The sequence below is a fragment of the Haliotis cracherodii genome, unplaced genomic scaffold (assembly GCF_022045235.1).
Source record: "Haliotis cracherodii isolate W230 unplaced genomic scaffold, xgHalCrac1.p SCAF_18, whole genome shotgun sequence".
Lineage (NCBI taxonomy): Eukaryota > Metazoa > Mollusca > Gastropoda > Lepetellida > Haliotidae > Haliotis > Haliotis cracherodii.
Genome location: NW_027266273.1, coordinates 13573858 through 13595253, shown reverse-complemented (window position 1 = coordinate 13595253; position 21396 = coordinate 13573858). Strand labels below are relative to the sequence as shown.

At 41.3% G+C, this 21396-nt stretch overlaps 2 protein-coding genes across 3 annotated transcripts in view; one reads left to right on the top strand and one right to left on the bottom strand.

The window, feature by feature from the left end:
- Window positions 1-117: 117 nt before the first annotated feature.
- On the bottom strand, window positions 118-15996 carry LOC139465787 (3-hydroxyisobutyryl-CoA hydrolase, mitochondrial-like). Its single transcript, XM_071247699.1, is given in 14 exon segments — window positions 118-1207; window positions 2018-2156; window positions 3073-3225; window positions 4417-4503; window positions 5526-5671; window positions 6297-6375; window positions 7634-7686; window positions 8392-8472; window positions 9840-9924; window positions 10563-10697; window positions 12007-12043; window positions 13632-13652; window positions 15922-15945; window positions 15947-15996. Coding segments are annotated over 14 exon segments (1209 nt in total). The 3' UTR covers window positions 118-1088.
- A 3922-nt stretch (window positions 15997-19918) lies between these two features.
- The window catches only part of LOC139465786 (macrophage mannose receptor 1-like), a 70350-nt gene continuing 68872 nt past the window's right edge, over window positions 19919-21396 (top strand). For both annotated transcript variants that reach the window (XM_071247698.1, XM_071247697.1), the window contains exon 1: window positions 19919-20334. In XM_071247698.1, the coding sequence (XP_071103799.1) occupies window positions 20280-20334 (55 nt within the window). In that variant the 5' untranslated portion in view covers window positions 19919-20279. The remainder of the gene's footprint in view (window positions 20335-21396) is intronic.

The following is a 21396-nucleotide window of genomic DNA, read 5'->3' as shown; positions in this document are numbered from 1 at the left end:
TTAAATTCAAACAAAACCTTAAAGCAGTCCCATTTCACGAGGCTGCTTATTGGTTATCACATGACCAGCTATTCCCATTAAAATATATAAGTTTAAAAGCTTTCCCAAAAGAAGAAGATAAAATTTTAATGCTACTATATAGGTGTGTACGCTCTTCATCTGTTGATTATGGTGATAACTATCACACATATTTTGTTGAACATACCAGATTACACACAACAGGAAAAATATGCTGATTACAATACACAGACTCTCAATGCCCACATTTAAAATCCACAACCGTGACCTACTTTCAAAAGTCTGACACCAATCACACAGAACAAAGTTTAATAAGATCACACACACTTACAAAAACACACATTCTGTCACCAACGAGGAACTGGCCTCCAATCTGAAGTCAACCAACACCAATACAATTCTTAATTGAGTCTGTACATCAAGTGATTCAAGAGAATCTGCACATTTGTTATTTAATGGCACAGCCTTTAGTAATTGCATCTCAAGCTTGAGAGTGCACACATTCCCAGTCCGATTCACACTTGTGAATGTCTATACGAAGCACTAGCTCACAAGAAAGTGTGACAACCCTGAATACACATACCGTATTTGATGAAATAAGCACCCTGCTCTAATAAGCACCCAAGGCGATATTTGCTAATATATTGGCTAGTGAACGATCCCAATAAGTACCCCTTCCGATTGATCAAGACTTATTTATTCGTGTATAATACGCACTTGTGTGTTATATGCACCCTGAATTATGGGCAGTTAAATTCTGTAAAAATATATCTGTCGTGTACTTTTCTTTTGTATCATTTCAGGCTGTGAGCATAAACCACAAAATTTACGATCTTTCAACTGTGTTTTTTTTTCACCAAAATTTTGTTCTAATAAGAGCCCCTATTTCTAATTTTGAGAGCGTCCTGGGCGCTTATCATGTTAAATACGGTATACTCTCTTCAATACGTGAGTTCCCGGGCCACATCTCCTCTTGTTCTGATGGTAGAGTTACCTTATGTTCTACAAACATACAACACTCTTCCTTCCTGCAGTCTAATGTATTAGGTTGTTTCCACCTATGATGACACTCATAGCACCAACTCTCTGTCTGGAGGTAGAGGTGAGAAGTACCAGTCCACCTTCTCCTGGCTCACTTCCTGGATGCTGGCAGGGTTCCATGCCGGACTGTTGTCCTTGTCCACCAAAACTGAGACAGGAAACAAGGATCATGTGCAAAGGTTTGTTTGTTTGTTTAACGCCACATTCAGCAATATTACAGATATATGAAGACGTAAATAATCGAGTCATGATATCATGAGCACCTGATCCAGTTAGTCGCCTCTTATGACAATCATGGGTAGCTGAAGACAAATGGGTCATGTGCAAAGGTACATAAGTAAGGTGATTATCATAATACAGTGACCACATGTACAGACATTGCTGAATGAAAACAGAATTACTTGGTTGGTTGGTTTGTTGTTTAACGCGGCTCTCAGCAATATTGCAGCTATATGACGGCGGTCTGTAAATAATTGAGTCCGGACCAGACAATCCAGTGATTAATATCATGAGCATCAATCCACACAATTGGGATCGATGACTTGCATCAACCAAGACAGCGAGTCTGACGTACCGATCCCGGAAAACAGAATTGGTGAGACAGAGATATTGGTTTTACGCTGTTTTGAAGTGTATGTCACTGGGTGTCATCTTGATGTGGGAGGAGAGCCCAAAGTGATGCAGGTCTTAGAAGTTAACCACTTTGGTGAAATCCAAAGGTAAGGTGGTGATTCAAACCCATGATCACAGGCTTCTGACACAGCCAAGGGATGCAACTCTGCATTATGTTAGAGCACTGGCCTCTCACAATGAAAGTATCTTCAACATTTAAGTTGATTCCTTCTCACATCAATAGTGTGAATTCTTTCAGTAGTGACAAAACAATACATTGCAAATGTAACATTTGATGCAATGTATGTTGGCCCAAATGCAAGACCATGAGTATCGTGAAGTTTACCTGCTCGGACTCCCTCATAGAAGTCCCGGTCCTCGAGACAGCGCTGAGACAACCTATACTCCATGTTCAGCACCTGCTGCAGCGTCATCGTGGCCCCTTCTCGCAGCTGCCTTAATGTCACCTTCATCGACGTTGGAGACTGGGAATGGAAATTTCATTATCTGTGAACTACTTGCACTATAGCAACATTTCGACATGGATCCTTATGCCGTTGTCAAGCAAGAGTGAATAGTGTGAGTATGGTACAGAATAATATGTAGTAGGTGAAGGATTAACAGTAACAACACTTTACATACATAAAAGAGAAATTAACATGAAAGTGTTAAATAATAACAACAGAAGGATGACAATACACATGCAGTCTTGCTTGATAATGGTACAAGGACCTATTGAAATTGTCATCCATACTTGTGTCATCCATCAACTTCTAAGAAATACCTATCACACAGACTTTACCACATACAGAGAAAGCAGAAATATTTTTTCCAGCCGATTCAGAAATGTATTTTGTCCTGATGGGACTTCAATCAAACTTTAACCTTTATGGGATTCAAACTGTGATTCTCTGACTGTCAAGTCACAGACATTAATAACCATTTTTCATTCTCTTAATTATAGGAAGCATTCTGTGAGTGTATTTTACGTCCACAACATAGATATCAAAACAGCATTTTTCATTCAATTAATTATTTAAGGATGCACTTTGTGAGTGTATTCTATGTCACAGATATCAAAGCAGACATGTTATGTTCACTTCAATTATTAACATGCTTAATGTCAGCTTTGTTGTAAACATCACGTTCAGTGAAAACTTCAGTCCTGTGGGATCAGGGTCAGAATAGGTCCCTAGCAGCCGATGATAGTTGTGAGAGATAACATAATGAATGAAGTGGTTAGACTCGGTCCTTTGGTTGATTGCGGATCATCATACGTGTGGATCAATCACTGGATTGTCTGATCCAACCTCAATTATGTACACACTGTCCTCAAACATCAGGAACACTGCAGTGTTAAACAACAAACAAAGCATGTTATAAAGGCCTGCTTCACCATACCATCTTCTGGAGAAGGCCGAGCTGCTTCAGGGCCCACTCCGATCCATCCTTCTCAAGGTTATGGAATATGTCTTCCAAGGTGTTGGCCGCGAACAATGTGTCGATACTGTCCAGGTGAGGCTTCAGCACAAAGGCCCTCTGGGGATCAGAGCTCTGCAGCGAGATCGATGGAACCATTTGATAATCTTCTCACAATATCTGTCCTACTTATATACAGCATGTGCAGAGTTGAGTCCCTTAGTTCGTCCCAGAACCTATGATTATAGGTTCGAAACCTGGTTCTCCCCGATTATCTTTCCAGGTTAATCATCACCCTACACATGCTAGTTGGTTTCCCAAGAGAGATAAAGGTCCAATACTTGCATCAATTTGGGCTGCCCCCCACATCAAGGTGACATTCGGTGATATGACTGAAATACTGTTGAAAGATGTAGACCTAACTCGCCAACCACATGCTGTGCAGTGCATTGCAGGCACTTTGACTCCAACACTACAGTACTTAAGTTGGTCTTGCAATACATCATGACACTGAATTGTCACACTAATTGGGATAACTGCCAATATAAGATGAAGATGGAATTTACAGTTCTGCAAACTACACTGAAGCAGGAGCTATCAAGAAGGGTTCTCTTGGTCAATATGCAAAAAGGCAGTAAAGGTGAATAAAGATAAAATAAATAATTAAAAATTACTTGAAAGACCTGATTTGTGGTTAAAATGAGTGACTTGGCTAAATTTTGTGACATCAGGTCGAGACAGTGTGGACAATTGCTCATGCTGTCAACCACTGGTTTGCATGGCCTTGGATCAACAGACTGGTGTGATATTGAAGGATATTTGCTGACTTAGGCATTATGTTTCTTATCACTCATATCATGTGATCATATAAGATAACACTAAAATCAAGCTTTCGTCAAAATTGCTTCTGATGTATAGGCTTAAAAAAATAAAAGAAGTGGTTCTCAGCTAATGGCTTTTGAAAATATAGTGCAGGCGGGCTGTGGCTGGTTGGTTTTTTTAGTGGGTAACCAATTACGAGTATTTAAGGATTTTCTTGTGTTGTATAAAAAAATGGAAATAAATACGAAACGTGCGGAGAACTTAATGATGATTTGGGCGGAGAACCAAGACTATTTATTTTTAGCCTTATCATAATGATCATACCTACTTACACACTGGATGTGAACAGTTGCATCCCTCGGAACAATATATAAAATGTAGATTGGGAAAATGAAAACTTGACAACCCCTCTACCACAATATTATTGACCATATTTGCATTTTATCTCATTTCTTAGTTTTGACTTCTCAATACACATCTGCAGGAATTTGTATCAGTACCAACCTGTTTATGGAACTTGTTGAGAACCTGTGAAATGTCTGATTTTTGGGGCTTCTGTAGTTCCATCAGTGCTTTTTCCAAGTCAGGCATCTGAACATGAAAAGCACACAGCATGTGAATAGAGCCAATGTCATGGTCACAATAGGCATCTGTAACTCAACTCATCCATAGGTAAACTCTCTGTCTGTTGATCAATAAATATATTGCTAGAGATTCCTTGGCATTTCATTGGCTAAGCAAGCAATTTTTTTGTTTTTTTGTTCCGATTTTATAACTAAATTTTTTTAGGCCACGCCCACAAACGAACTACTATTTCCTGACAAACTGATAATATTTGTTTTTTGTTTAACGCCGCACTCAGCAATATTCCAGATATATGACAGCTACCTGTAAATAATAGAGTCTGGACCAGACAATCCAGTGATTGACATCATGAGCATCCCTCTACACAATTGGGATACGATGACATGCATCAACCAAGTCAGCGAGCCTGACCGCCCGATCCCGTTAGCTGCCTCTTACAACAAGCATAGTCGCCTTAAACTGATAATAAAATTAGCAGAGCTTGTGTTTCATTATTGTGCTAAATGATGTCACAGATTTCATGCTGTTGTCTCAAGTTTTTTGTATGTTAATGATTAAACAAGCAGTCTGTGAAGTTAATATTGGCAACATACTTAAAGATAAGAATTGACTTCAATATGTGTCTGCACTAATGAGGTTATAAACATAATAGAATACGGATTTACACAAAGAGTGCACACTGTTTTTGCATTCGTACCTCATAGTGAGTGAGTGGGTGGGTGGGTGGGTGGGTGGGCGTGCGAGCGAGCGAGCGAGTGAGTGAGTGAGTGAGCGAGCGAGCGAGCATGGTTTTACAACGCTTTTACCAATATTCCAACAATATCACAGCGGGGGACACCAGAAATGGGCTTGACACATTGTACCCATGTCAGGAATCTAACCTGGGTCTTTGGCGTGACGCGCTAATGCTTTAACCACTAGGCTTCCCGACTGCCCCTCATACCTCATAAACGCAGAAACATACTGAAGTCATTTCTGTAATAAAAGATGTCACAAGTATATCAGTTAAACTAAAGAGTTTGAAATACCTGCTGTGAGTTTACGAAATGTGTGGCTACTCCAGCTGCATGCACATCCTGGCCCTTCAACCGGAATCCCGTCAGTGCCAGGAAGGTACCAATCTGTCCATGGAGGCGTGGCAGGAAGTGCCCTCCACCTACGTCAGGGAATAACCCTGGCACAAGAGAAGAAAGATGTCACTGAGGAATACCATCACAGAAACCTACATCTTCAGTCAGAGTAAGGGACGGAGTTGTCTTTCACGTTACTGTGAACAACATTTCAGTCTTAAAGATGTATGTAATGGAAACGATTACCACTATGGTGAAACCCACGGGTATGGCACTGATGATCCAAAGGTCCTAATGAGGTTGAACCTTGGATTCAAACCCACGGTTGAGTCATTGAGTTTTATGCCTCTTGAATCACACTTTGGAGGAAAACCAAGAGCGTGGAAACATAGTATCAAGGGAGACAACTATGTTATCTCAGAGTTTCAGAGTGAGCGGTTATGGTTTTATGCCACTTTTAGCAATATTCCAGCAATATCACGACAGGGGACATCAGAAATCGGCATCACACATTGTACCCATGTCGGGAATCAAACCTTGGTTTTCGGCGTGACGAGCAAACGCTTTAACCACTAGGCTATGACATCGCCCCATGAGTTTCAGAAGAAACTGAATGTTATTTGTGTAAGGTTGGAATGGGTCTAATGGATATCAATGGGGTTAACATAATTAATTCTTATACACACATCTTTGTATTGTTAATCCTGAGTATTCTGCAGCTACTCTCACCTATAGCAGTCTCTGGCATGGCAAACATAGTCCTCTCCGTGGCCACCCGGAACATCCCATGGACAGACAGACCAACACCCTGCAACATTGTACTCAAGTCATGACACAACAACAGGACCACAAACTTCCCCCATTAGGGTGAATGTAGCAATCGAAATTAAAATGCTTGACAAATAGAGAATCTCACCCTCATGTCTTTAGATATCAAATATATCAACACAAGTTGATAAAAGTGGAAAAATTCCGAGGCTTGCCGAGGATTTTTGCCACTTTTGTCAACGAGTGTCCAACTTTTTCAATTTGTAGTGTAATTAGCAGTGTCTTCAGTGTAAAAAGTACTGCTAACAGTTTCAGTAGCAGAGCAATTAGTGATGTCATTTGATTGTGACGTCATGGTAACCAGTGACGTCACAATGGTCTCCAAAGCATTGTGATGTAATTTCATTGCAGCGATATCTACAGTGCAGCGATATCTACAGTGTAGATATCGCTTGATCTCATCCAAGCGATATCTCCTGTGGGAGCCAGTTTGGGATGATAAATACTTTATGATACTATAACTATAACTATTTAACGTTGCATTGAAGATAATTGCACTAGCTAACTGATATACCATGCCACAGTTTCACATGGACACCCCACTCAGACACAGTATACCGACTCCGAGCTGACCAGTCCTTGTTTTAGCCCCTATACGCCGAGCACCAGGCAGAGTAACAAGTACCATAGACCTGTGCTCTCCAGGCAGATGCTCTATCCACTAGACCACAGGGGTTGTTGAGTTGAGTAATGAATCACATGATATAAATCATAAATGACGCCATATTCAGCAAATTCCACTGCACCCAGCTGATTCAAGGTCAAACAAACAAAGTCATCAGCATAAGAAAATATCCACGCTGTCACAAATATACAGTGTAACCACACATCAGATCTTACAAGTATGGAATCTCCACAGGGTGGGTGGTATAGTCTAGGCATTTGCTCGTTACACTGAAGACCTGGGTTCGATTCCCCATATGGGTACAATGCAGGGGTCTGGAAAATGTAAAATCCCAATTGGACATTTGCATTTAGGCCACGCCCCCTTCAAATAGCATATTTAAGTACAACTTTTCACACACATTACAGGTTGTTACATATACATAATATGATGAAATTAACAATATAAACACTGATATAATGTGTGAAGCCCATGTCTGGTGTCCCATTTCTGGTGCTAAAAGCAGGGTAAAACCATATTCACTCACTCTCTGTAATCTCCACAAACTGGGATTAAATTGTTAACATGCCATGTGACTGATGTTCAGCAGAAAGTCCTAGTCCTGGGTACTCACCCCTCCCATGGTAATGCCGTCAATCATGGCGATGTATGGCAGCTTGTAGGTACCTGGAAGGACAGAGCATCATCATCACATCAACGACACAGCATCTCCACAGACGTCTCACAAACACGGAAGTGAGACGTCTCACTGCATACTTGCACAGAACTGAGATGTCACATTGCACATGGCACGGAAAAAAGACGTCATATTGAACCTGGCACAGAGTGAGTGAGTATGGTTTTACGCCGCTTTTAAGCAATATTCCAACAACATCATGGCGGGGGACACCAGAAATGGGGTTCACACATTGTACCCATGTCAGGAATTGAACCCGGGTCTTCCGTGTGACACCAGGCACAGAAGTGAGACGTCACATTGCACCTGGCACAGAACTGAGTCGTCATATTTACAACAAATATAAAATGCTGATTTTGTCAGTTAACACACTCCTATTCCTTTCTTTAAATAACTAATAAGACAAAAACGTACAGAGACTTGTCCCGATGTAATATTTCCGATATACCACATCCTGTCTGATTACTGTCAAGAGACAAGCCCATAGTGATACAGGTCCCACACTGCATCCATGATGATGAACCCAGGATCAAAATCAGGATGAAGCCTGGATGTCGAAGTAATCATGAAAATATTTTTTGAACGATCTACCAGACAACTATAAAAACAAATAATAAATATTCCATAAACAGATTAAATGAGATCTCTTATCAATAACTGAACTGGGCCACCGACAGACTGGAAACAACACTTGCCAATATGATTATTCAATATGTACTCTTCAAAGAAAAAGTCCCTCGATAGACGATCTCCGGTCTTTCCTGCTTCAGTGACGGCTGAAAAGAGAAATACATTTATGTGAGACTCGGCCAGCTGCTACCTTGCCAGTGATGGAAATTTACCTTGAAACACTACCAGTCAGAATATGATAACCATTATCTAGCCAAAATCATGATCAGAACACCATCAACATCGAGAAAAATTGCTTTGGATTTGAGAGATGCTAATGCCTAAACCTGCCTGTCACCACCTGCTTGTATGTAGACATCCTTACTCTCCCCACCCACACCTAGATCCTCCACACTCCCCCCCATCCCACCTACCTCGCACGTCACCACCTGCTTGTATGTAGACATCCCTTACTCTCCCCACCCACACCTAGACCCTCCAAACTCCCCCCACCTACCTCGCATGTCACCACCTGCTTGTATGTAGACATCCCTTACTCTCCCCACCCACATGTAGACCCTCCACACTCCCCCCCATTCCACCTACCTCGCACGTCACCACCTGCTTGAATGTAGACATCCTTTACTCTCCCCACCCACACCTAGACCCTCCACACTCCCCCCACCTACCTCGCACGTCGCCACCTGCTTGTATGTAGACATCCCTTACTCTCCCCACCCACACCTAGACCCTCCACACTCCCCCCCATTCCACCTACCTCACACGTCACCACCTGCTTGAATGTAGACATCCTTTACTCTCCCCACCCACACCTAGACCCTCCACACTCCCCCCCCACCTACCTCGCACGTCACCACCTGCTTGTATGTAGACATTCTTTACTCTCCCCACCCACACCTAGACCATCCACACTCCCCCCACCTACCTCGCACGTCACCACCTGCTTGTATGTAGACATTCTTTACTCTCCCCACCCACACCTAGACCCTCAAAACTCCCCCCACCTACCTCGCACGTCACCACCTGCTTGAATGTAGACATCCTTTACTCTCCCCACCCACACCTAGACCCTCCACACTCCCCCCCACCCACCTCACCACCTGCTTGAATGTAGACATCCTTTACTCTCCCCACCCACACCTAGACCCTCCACACTCCCCCCAACCCACCTCGCACGTCACCACCTGCTTGAATGTAGACATCCTTTACTCTCCCCACCCACACCTAGACCCTCCACACTCCCCCCCACCCACCTCGCACGTCACCACCTGCTTGAATGTAGACATCCTTTACTCTCCCCACCCACACCTAGACCCTCCACACTCCCCCCATCCCACCTACCTTGCACGTCACCACCTGCTTGTATGTAGACATTCTTTCTCTCCCCACCCACACCTAGGCCATCCACACTCCCCCCACCTACCTCGCACGTCACCACCTGCTTGTATGTAGACATCTTTACTCTCCCCCCCCTCACACACCTAGACCCCCCACACTCCCCCCCACCACCTACCTCGCACATCACCACCTGCACAGAAGGCTTTGTCTCCTGTTCCTTTCATTATCACCATAGAGACGGCAGGATCTGACTCCCAGCTCTAAACAGGAGAGAGTAGAGCAATTAGAACACACAGACAGCTCTAGGACATAAGTCCTAATATTCATAATCTCTCATTCCACAATTTGCACTATATATATTTTTCATTTTTACTTATGAAAAGCAGTGCTACAAGGGATGTAAACTATTCAATGAAACCATGTCTACTCAAATCATGTACTCAAATAAGAGACCTGTGAAGATCCAGGTGTCGTAAGAGGCAAGTAATGGCATCGGTTGGTCAGGCTCGCTGACTTGGTTGATACATGTCATTGAATCCCAACTGCGTGGATCGATGCTCATGATGTCAATCACAAGGATTGTCTGGTCCAGACTCAATTATTTACAGATCGCCGCCATACAGCTGGAATATTGCTGGGTGTGGCGTTAAACAACAAACAAACATAAGAAGAACTTTAATAAAATCCCAATCTCGAATAGAATAACAATTTCTTTCACAGTTTGCCTGCCAGGGGCACTAAGCAATTTTTTAAAAACCTGGATAAGGACCTACAAAGGTTGTAAAGTATTGACAATGATCACAAGGTAGCTCCCGCTAAAACCATGATAATTGTGATGTTTTTTCTAAACTTTATTCACCAGCATACATACATCCCATGGCTACTGATAGACACTCACCTTCATTTGGGAGTAGATCTTCCTGGCCATGGACAAGTTGAGTGAGTTGAGGGCCTTTGGCCGATTTAAAACAATCACACGCTTGTCGCCAACACACTCAAATAACACCTCATCTGTAGCACTTGAAAACATTTTCTGGAAGAAAAGAACAAATGTATGTAATTTTCCATCACATGAGTGAGTGAGTGAGTTGGGTTTAACGCCGCTTTTAACAGTATTCCAGTTATATCGCGGCAGGTCAGCTTAATGTGGGAGGAAAGCCCGAAGTGATGCAGGTCTCAGACGTTTACGACTTCAATGATATATATATGAACCAAGTCAGCGAGCCTGACCCCTCAATCCCGTTAGTAGCTTCTTATGACAAGCATAATCACCTCTTACAGCAAGCATGGGTAGCTGAAGACCTACTCTAACCCAGAACTTCACGGGCCTGTCAAACACTGATTATCATAAGAATAACCTCAAAAGATAAAGAGAGTAACACCCTTTTGTGTTTCCGTATTGTAAATGTCATACATTAGAACGAAAAATTATTTTCTAATTTATGTTCCTTATATACAGCAAATAATCTCTCTCCATCTCTGGTTAAGTCTGCAATCAGAGTCTATCAAATATATATTACCAGGCAGTGGCAGCAGCCAGGTAGTGGTATCAAATATAATGCAGCATTAGAAATTGGCACTAGTGCTATAATCCTTGAGTGAGTGAGTGAGCTAGCATGGTTTTACATCGCTTTTAGCAATATTCCAGCAATATCACGGCGGGGGACACCAGAAATGGGAACCTGGGTCTTTGGCATGACGAGTGAACGTTTTAACCAATAGGCTTCCCAACTGTCCCTTGTACCTCATAAATCAGAAACATACTGAAGTCATTTCTGTAATAAAGGATGTCACAAGTATATCACTTAAACTAAAGAGTGTCTTCGGCGTGACGAGCGAATGCTTTAACCCCTAGGCTACCCGACCGCCCCTCTATAGTCCTTGCCAAACTGCCCAATAGGTAAGATATCATAAGTACTTGTAGAAATCTGCCATTTTTATGGGTTTTGCTAGATGCCATAAAAATAAAGACTAGTAGACTAAAACAGTTACATTTTTCTATCACTGTAATGAGAAGCGACATGTCTGTGATATCTTTCTTCTAAAGTCAAAACAAAAAAACAAATCAAGTCTTTGAAAGGCATTTAGAAGTCAAACACATAAGGAAGAGAATTTATGGATGTCAACTTCTTTATTTTGAGAAACACAACTTTTTGGAGCATATACTTACTCCTTCATCAGGTGAATAAATGCTATGAAGCAGAGAACATATATATGTACATGTCAGAACAACAAAAGTCATAACATAACAAAGGTTCACCTGATGAAGAAGTACATACTCCGAAACATTGTGTTCCAAGTTGACATCCACAAACTTTCCTCCCTAACAAACGAATCCTTACCACATGATTTAGAATCACACGCAGTCGTCGTACAGACCTATAAGAAAAAGACATAATCAGGGTACTGACAACATTGAAGAAACATCAGAATCTATAATTTCACATAGAATCATGTACAGCTGCAGTGTGTGTTCAATGCGACCCTAGCAATATTCCAACTATAGGACTACGACCTGAAAACATAAGCCTCAAAGTTGTGACTAAAATGGTCGCCAATGCAACCTAAATTTCAATTTGTCTACTGTCTAAAATTCAGAGGTAGCCAAATGACTACCTTGAAAAATATCTTGTGTCTGCTTCTAATTGTACTCGCAAATAATTCCTCCTAAAGTCAACAATGAACCAAAATACATAAATATTAATGTTATTAGTATTTTATTTTAGTTGATAGTTTATTGGATAAGCAAGGATATACCTACGTAATCTAGTAACATAAATTGCATCATTGTTCAAGTCACAAATAACAAAACTCAAGTACAGTTTCCACTAATATACAGTTCCAAGAGTTGTGCTATGACTTGTACGTATAATAGTTATTTGATAAAAGATTCAAATTTCAAATGCTTATGGCTACCTACAATATTGGCTTGACTTCTTGATTTTACCACTGGCTACCTGAGAAAAACTACTTGTAGCCATATCATATGGCTACTTGGTAAAAATTTAAACTTTGAGGCCTGAAACATAATGGAGTCTAGAACAATCGAGTGATGGATGTTTGTTTGTAGTTTAATGCCGCACTCAGCAATATTCCAGCTATATGACAGTGGCCTGTAAATATTTGATTCTGGACCATACAATCCAGTAAATGACATCATGAGCATCGATCCACACAATGGGGATACAATGACATGCATCAAACCAAGTGGGCGAGCTGGACCACCCAATCCCGATAGTCGCTTCTTACAGCAAGCATAGGTTGCTGAGACCTATTTTCCCCGGATCTTCACGGGTTGATGGATCTTAAGGGGCAACAATCCATACTGTGGGTTTACACTGACACTTAACGCACCAAGCCACCTCTTATGACCACCATAGGTGGACCAATTGCTAACTGGAAACCCTACAGGGGATTATCAGGGAGTGCTTTGTTTTTAGGACCTATAATCCATACCGTGAGAGATAAAACAGTGTGCTCCATGTTAAAATCTCATTAAAATCAGATCTTAGTTCTCGCTACCGCTAAACAAAGATCTGAAGACTTCCATTACGGATCATGTCAGACCGACCAATGGACCAATATTTTGACAATTTCTCGATAAAACTTTGAAACCTGAACAAAAGAAAATTATGGAATGGCTAATAGATGATCTAGATTATGTGGATTCAGTCTTTAAGCCCGTAACTATCATTTGGAATACCCCATGTTAAAGTTTTCGAGGTTGCATGATTAGAAATCACATTCCGACTGTCACTTTCATGATGTGATAAGCGACGCTCTGATTGGTGGGATGAAAGTTTGTTCTGACATGACCCCTAATGGGATGTCCTCAGATCTTTGTTTAGCGGATGCGAGAACTAAGATCTGATTTTAATGAGATTGTATTAAAACATGTGTCTTGGTCTTGTGTAATGTACTTAACTAGTCGACTGTCACTGTGAACAAGGAAAAGTATATCACCTACCCTCTAAACATGGCTAGAGTTCTGCAACAGAGACAAATCAAACAATTAATCACTGTATAACCAAGACTGCAGTGGTGTGACGATACAGCGATACAGAACTGTATCCCATGACACAATATATTGATTTTCAAACCCTGTATTGCAATACATATGATACATTACATTACAAGTTATTTTGGTGTAAAAACATGAATAATATAAGAAACTGTTGAACAAGCTTATACATAGTCTCTTGTATTTCCCGGTTGGATAAAAACAGCATAACATTCACACTGCTCTCAAGCCTATATATTTCTGCCTTATAGTATCCCATCTTCTAACTGTGAAATCTAAAAACAAATGATTCAGGGTGGTAATTCACCTGAAAAAAGAAAGAAAATCAACTTGTAAAAAAAAAGTAGGCACCCATAGTATGCACCCATAGTAGGCACCCAATATCACTACACCTCTACTAGACTTAGTGTACTAAGTAATTGTCACATGAAAACATGTAGACACTTTGTAAATATTTTCATCACATTCATCATGTTCATAGGTAGACATAGTAAATGTAATTAACATATTAACTCTGAAAAAGTACATCAAAGTTTTGTGTTGAATACTTAATTAATCTCATTCCATGATAATTGAAAATATTCATTGGTTGGAATGTGATAACGAATTTTTACATTGTGTAAATATGTATAAAAGTTGGTGTAAAAATCAATCACCATACTGACCCGAGATCACTGCATCAACAAACACAGGACAACTATTGAACAATCAATTACAGTTTATCATCAGACCATCACTGGTACTCAGGCTACATTCAATGCAATCTAACAATAACATAATGCTGAATTTACATTCAGATACCTGAGCGAGCAGACAGCAAAAACATCAGTCATGCTGATAATGCATTATGTCAGGACACATGAGTACTCGTAATTCCTGCATAGTTAAGCAGATCATGACACCTATTGGCTCTGCCTGCAAGGCTCTCACTCACACTCTACTTCGATGCTTAGTTGTTTTAGCATTTGGGTAGGCTACCCCTAACTTTGTCCATAGCCTTCAGATCCTCTTTCTGATTAAGCTCACCTTCATGATCCAGAGGGTTAGGTACCCCTTGAATGATGCTTAGGGTTAGTTGTGAGTTATGGCACAGGTTAGCTATCCAGGGGGTGAAATACCAAAATAGTCATCATTAGTCAAAGGTGTGGTCAGTGGCAAATTTTAAGTAGTCTAGTTTACTCTGACTAACTGACTATACAATGCAGATTCAGAATTTCAGATCAATAGCCTGAAACCTCAGGGTATCGCTGCACTTGTTTTTACGCTAAACAGAACAAAATGCACTCACTAACCTTAATGATTATTCATGTTCTCTATATCAGATATCATTTATTTTATGTAACTAGACAAAAATATTCGACTTATGTTTTGCAATTTTGGTTTACTTTATTACCTAAACGAATCAAATTTGGGGAAAAAAAAACTTGCATATTTATACGTAGTGATATTTAAAACTGGCTAGTAAATTTTAACGAAAACTAGCCATCCTCGCCAGCAATACTTTGAGACTATTTCACACACTGTAACCATCACACCTCTTTTTAACGCATTTTTCAAATGTTATTTGAAGAGAGTGTGTACATTTTTTTATTACTTTTCATGGGGGAAAATGGCTACCATAAATCAGGGTAAACAATAAAGTACTAAATAATTGTGATAGCGTCCATGGTCCAGTGGTAAAGTGTTGGCTCATTAAATTAGGATGATTGGCAAAGCTGTGCTCTTCAACCTGGCAACGCCTGTTTGATCCCAACACGCAGCAATTTAAATCCGATAAAACGGACACCTTGTAAATAACAGTACTTCCGTAATTTCAGCTCGAGGTGACGTGTTTACATTGTTTACATTGTGCCACCGTCTTGACACGAAAATAGGTGACGTGTCTAATATCTGTCACCATTCTTGATTGAATGTTCCAAGTATCTTAACCACGGGTACTCCATGCTCTCACCATGCAACGCTTCTTTTCTTTAAACATTACATGGAGCTTCGAACGCAGGTAACCACGTCTATGAAATATGATCAGCTGATGAATTCGTCTCCGAATACACAGCCTCATGTGGGCAACTGATGCGTGTTGATTAATATTTGGTAGATATTGCGAAAAGTTGTTGTCTACAGTTAATGACAACAACATACCTTCTAACTATGAAGGTAATTTAACAATTGCAGAGACATATTTTGTATCAAAGCGGCTTTGTTCCTACAATACCATACAAATAACACAATAGCTCACCTATAATCCCTGACCGGCAAAGTAAACTCTTCTCTGTTGGAGGAGAGTTTTATCTGCACAGACTCGATTATCCATCCAGTGTAAAGCTGGTTATCCAAAATCACTATCATATCAGCGGCGTGTTTTGTTGTGTTCACATTTGGAAGAAAGACAAACATCACATCATCATCCACCAGCAGTGTATCTCTATATGTTTCACCAACATTGCTTGTTACAGCTATTGTGAAAAGGCCTGATCTGCACCTTCCAATGGAATGAAGCGGACCTAAAATCAAACCCGTCGTCAAGTTCTTGTAATGCTTCACGTGAAAAATATAGACTATATCCGACACGAGTCAAGTACCTCTATGCGTTCTGCGCTGATAAGAAACAATCATAACATTACCCTTGTAAAGTAAACAATAACATAAGACACAACACAAAACACAACCAACACCCGATACATCAAATCGCTTGTTTATTTTTGTTTCCATATTTGTAAACGCAAGGCGTACACTATTCTTTAAATATTTAAAAGACAATATACGTTTTAAATTATTAGTTGAACAATAGATTTGCCTCAGTCAAAAAAGCAAAATGTATCAATTTAAATTAAAGGGAGGGGGAAATGCTCTATGGGCGTAATTTTCTTCACTTAAAGTGAATTGGTCTCCAGTCAAGCGGTTCGAGTCAAATCCTCAATAACCTACTTTTCACAGTTGAAATTGTATAATGCGTTTTGGCCCGGACACCTTCTTAGGATTGCCGACCTGGTCATGGTAACCTTGTAATCTGTGCATTTCGTGAAATTGAAACGATGTAATGTAACAATGTGTAGTGTAAGATAACACTATAATGTTCAATGTAATGTAGCAATATAATGTAACAATAAAATGTAAAATTTAATGTAACAATATAATGTAGCAAAATTCATGTAACGTCACAATATAATATAGCAATATAATGTAACAATAAAATTTAACGATACAATGTAACAATGTCATGCAACAATATAATGTAACACTGTTATGCAGCAATGTAATGTAACAATATAATGAAGCAATATATATGTAATGTAACAACATTATGTAGCAATATAACGTAACAATAAAATGTAACAATGTTATGCAACAATATAATGTAACAATGTTATGCAACAATATAATGTAACAATGTTATGCAACAATATAATGTAACAATGTTATGCAACAATGTAATGTAACAATATAACGTAGCAATATAATGTAACAATACAATGCAACAATACAATGTAACAATGTAATGTAACAATATAAAGTAGTAATGTTATGTAACAATGTCATGTAAGTAAGGATAAGAATTTATGGATGAACAACTTCTTTATTACAATTAAGAGCGACGTTTATAAGTGCTGGGCTGTATTGTAGTGAACAGTGTCTCTGGAGACAGACTAGGAGACGGGCTTTGACGGGGTCTTTGTGAATTTTTATGATTGCCGGGGCATAAGGTGGCTTAGGGTGAGGGGTGATGAGTTTTTTGTGGAGGGTGGGGCCGATTTCATTGCTGTCCCGAAGTTGGTTGAGTAAGGTCTTGTGCTATTTCTGTAGGCTGTTGGTGAGGTCTTTCTTTAGCTGCTTATAGGTGGATTGATCGTTGAGGCTGTTGTCGGTCAAGGTGTTGAAGTGGTTGGGGTCCATGACACTTGCTTGATGACGGTGTTAGAACCTACACCGAAACGTCGCTCTTAATTGTAATAAAGAAGTTGTTCATCCATAAATTCTTATCCTTACTTAGTACTCCAACTTCTAAATGCCTATCAAAGAAGTTAAAACAATGTAATGTATCAATGGAATCAAACAACATAATGTTGCAATAAAATGTAACAATACAATGTTGCAATATAATGTAACAATACAATGTGACAATATAATGTAACAATGTTATGCAACAATGTAATGTAAAATATGATGTTACAATGTAATGTATCAATATAATGTAACAACATAATGTAGCAATACAATGTAGCAATATAATGTAACAATGTAATAAGGGTAATCATTTATTGATATCTGTAAAAAAAACTTGTAAAAGCTTGTTGGGGTGGGGAGGGGGAGGAGGTGGTAGTGGAGGAGGAAGAGGTGGTTGTGGAGGTGGTGGAAGAGGAGGAGGTGGTTGTGGAGGTGGGGGAGGAGGAGGTCGTTGTGGAGGAGGTGGTGGTGGTTGTGGAGGGGGTAGAGGTGGTTGTTGAGGAGGCAGAGGCGGTTGTAGAGGAGGAGGAGGAGGAGGAGAAGGTTGTAGAGGGGGAGGAGGAGGAGGAGGAGGTGGTGGTTGTGGAGGAGGAGATGGTTGTGGAGGGGGAGGTGGTTGTTGTGGAGGAGGAGGAGGAGGGGGTTGTTGTGGAGTAGCAGGTTGTTGTGGAGAGGAGGAGGTGGTTGTTGAGGAGGAGGTGGTTGTGGAGGAGGAGGAGGTTATGGAGGTGGTTGTGGAGGAGGAGGTGGTGGTTGTGGAGGAGGAGGTGGTGGTTGTGGAGGGAGAGGAGGTGGTTGTGGAGGAGGAGGTGGTTGTGGAGGAGGAGGTGGTGGTTGTGGAGGGAGAGGAGGTGGTTGTGGAGGAGGAGGTGGTTGTGGAGGCGGTTGTGGAGGAGGAGGTGGTGGTTGTGGAGGGAGAGAAAGTGGTTGTGGAGGAGGAGGTTGTTGTGGAGAGGAGGAGGTGGTTGTGGAGGAGGAGGTGGTTGTGGAGGAGGAGTTTGTTGTGGAGAGGAGGAGGTGGTTGTGGAGGAGGAGGTGGTTGTGGAAGAGGGAGGAGGAGGTTGTGGAGGGGAAGGAGGAGGAGGTAGTGGTTGTGGAGGAGGTTGTTGTGGAGAGGAAGATGTGGTTGTGGAGGAGGAGGTGGTTGTGGAGGGGAAGAAAGTGGTTGTGGAGGAGGAGGAGGTTGTGGAGGTGGTTGTGGGGGTTGTGGAGGAGGAGGTGGTGGTTGTGGAGTGGTTGTGAAGGATGAGGTGGTGGTTGTGGAGGGAGAGGAGGTGGTTGTGGAGGAGGTGGTTGTGGAAGAGGGAGGAGGAGGTTGTGGAGGGGAAGGAGGAGGAGGTGGTGATTGTGGAGGGGGAAGAGGAGGTGGTTGTGTAGGAGGAGGTTGTTGTGGAGAGGATGATGTGGTTTTTGAGGAGGAGGTGGTTGTGGAGGGGAAGAAAGTGGTTGTGGAGGAGGAGGAGGCTGTGGAGGTGGTTGTGGAGGAGGAGGTGGTGGTTGTGGAGGGAGAGGAGGTGGTTGTGGAGGAGGAGGTGTTCTGGAGGTGGTTGTGGAGGAGGAGGTGGTGGTTGTGGAGGGAGAGGAGGTGGTTGTGGAGGAGGAGGTGGTTGTGGAGGTGGTTGTGGAGGAGGAGGTGGTGGTTGTGGAGGGAGAGAAAGTGGTTGTGGAAGAGGAGGAGGTGGTTGTGGAAAAGGAGGTGGTGGTTGTGGAGGAGGGGGAGAGGTGGTTGTGGTGGAGATGGTTGTGGAGGAGGTGATTGTGGAGGAAGAGGAGGTAGTTGAGGAGGAAGAGGAGGTGGTTGTGGAGGAAGAGGAGGTGGTTGTGGAGGAAGAGGAGGTGGTTGTGGAGGAACAGGAGATGGTTGCGGATGGGGAGGAGGAGGTGGTATAAACCCTAACGCCGGACGCATTCGGCTCTTGGTATAACACCTAACGACTAAAAACTACTTGTGCCCCGAGTGATACTGCTACAAGTTATATGATTCAGACTCCCTGATATAGCGAACACACCAAAAACATAATTAAGAAACGCAGAGTACTTTAGTTCGACATAGATCTGAGCTATACTTAAAGAAATATATTGGGCTGGCGCGTTCTTTTGAGGGGTTCATAATCAATTTTAGAGAGAGAGAGAGAGAGAGAGAGAGAGAGAGAGAGAGAGAGAGAGAGAGAGAGAGAGAGATTACGCGACATTACGCGACATTTAATGGGTGGTACGGAAGGCTTGTCACCGATGGTGCACTGTACGATAATATGTGCGTACCAGTCACATGTCAACAATCTGGAAACATGTTCAGCCTGGACCTCAGATAGTAAGACATAAAGTCAGCAGTACGTTGTGAACCAATCATCAAAAGACGTCCAAGACAAGTAGTTGAACTTCGTAATACATTATTCTGATAACACACCCCTTCCACCTCTTTCTCGGGATGTGATCATCGAAAGCCCCTTACAGCAGAGTCACTTTGACACAAGCACACGGAGAAACAATACAGCGTTATCGCAACCCTATCTGCGGTGTAGAAACGGACTTTGAGAACTTCTGAACTCAGCTGGACGGCTGCCGTGACACTAAGACGGAGGCCTAAGAACAGTCACTTTACACCACCTTCCGCCTGGGGCGTTCGCTTGGATCAATACTCTCACAGAAGCAATGTGCATTATTTTTACATTCTTCGGTTTATTATGTATTTCATCGATTCATATAGGTAAGTATATTTTAGAAGTTTTCCTTAGTATCTAGCGATAACAGCGTGTGGATTGTGAGATCGGTGATAGTAAACGATATCCACCCCCTACTTCAACACTTAAGTGTGAAGATAACCGCCCTCCTACACGTGTTACTTGTTAACTTTATTTAATTTATTTACAAATAGTTTACTAAGTCACGATTTGTAGATTCATCTTTAATAACTTTCAACATGTTCCCTTGAAAACAAAGTGTATAAAATAAATATCAGCTTATTGCTTCGGCGGTATCTTACGCTAATGTTCGAATAAACTCCCTATGAATGCTTAAACGTATAGCAGTAAAGAAAAGGGTGTTTGACATCGTTTTTGATGCTAAGATGAAGGAGAAATACCGAACTGACTACTGTAGTGCTGACCTGGATATTTCATATGAACGAAATAACTAGTTACCTCAACTAGAAACCTTGAAACAAAAAACAACCCTTTCCATATTCAAAAGAAATCTCGTCCAAAAGCAGAGATGATTGTACAGAGCATATCCCTAGCAGGCGTCTGCGAATCACCTTCCAATTGTGATGATACCAGGTGTTCGCGAATGTTTCAGATTGTTTTTTGCCTTACTTATTCCAACGTTTAAATATATGCAAAATAATGAAACGCACTCAAAGCACTCGCGTATTAACAAGTTCACGCACTCCTCATTGTTGACATAATGCAATGTTGACGTCTGATGTTGTAATGTCACAATATATGATGACATAACGTTTCATCATTGTTGACGTAATGTAGAAAATTGTATCCTCATGACACGATATGAATAAAGACGACACAACTTCTTCACTACAGCTAATAACGAGATTATTTTGTAAATCATTCTCTCTCTGGAATTTAATTACACAGACATTCTAATTATGAAACGTTAACGCTAGAGAATAATCGGTCTCAATTATCACAAAAAAACATAATTTTTTATTCCATTGGGAGTAAAACGCTAAATAGCGATGAAAACTTTATGAATGGATGATTGAAAATCAGCGATAACACCAGGTGTTCGCGAAAAGGGCTAGCATGTCCTCCCC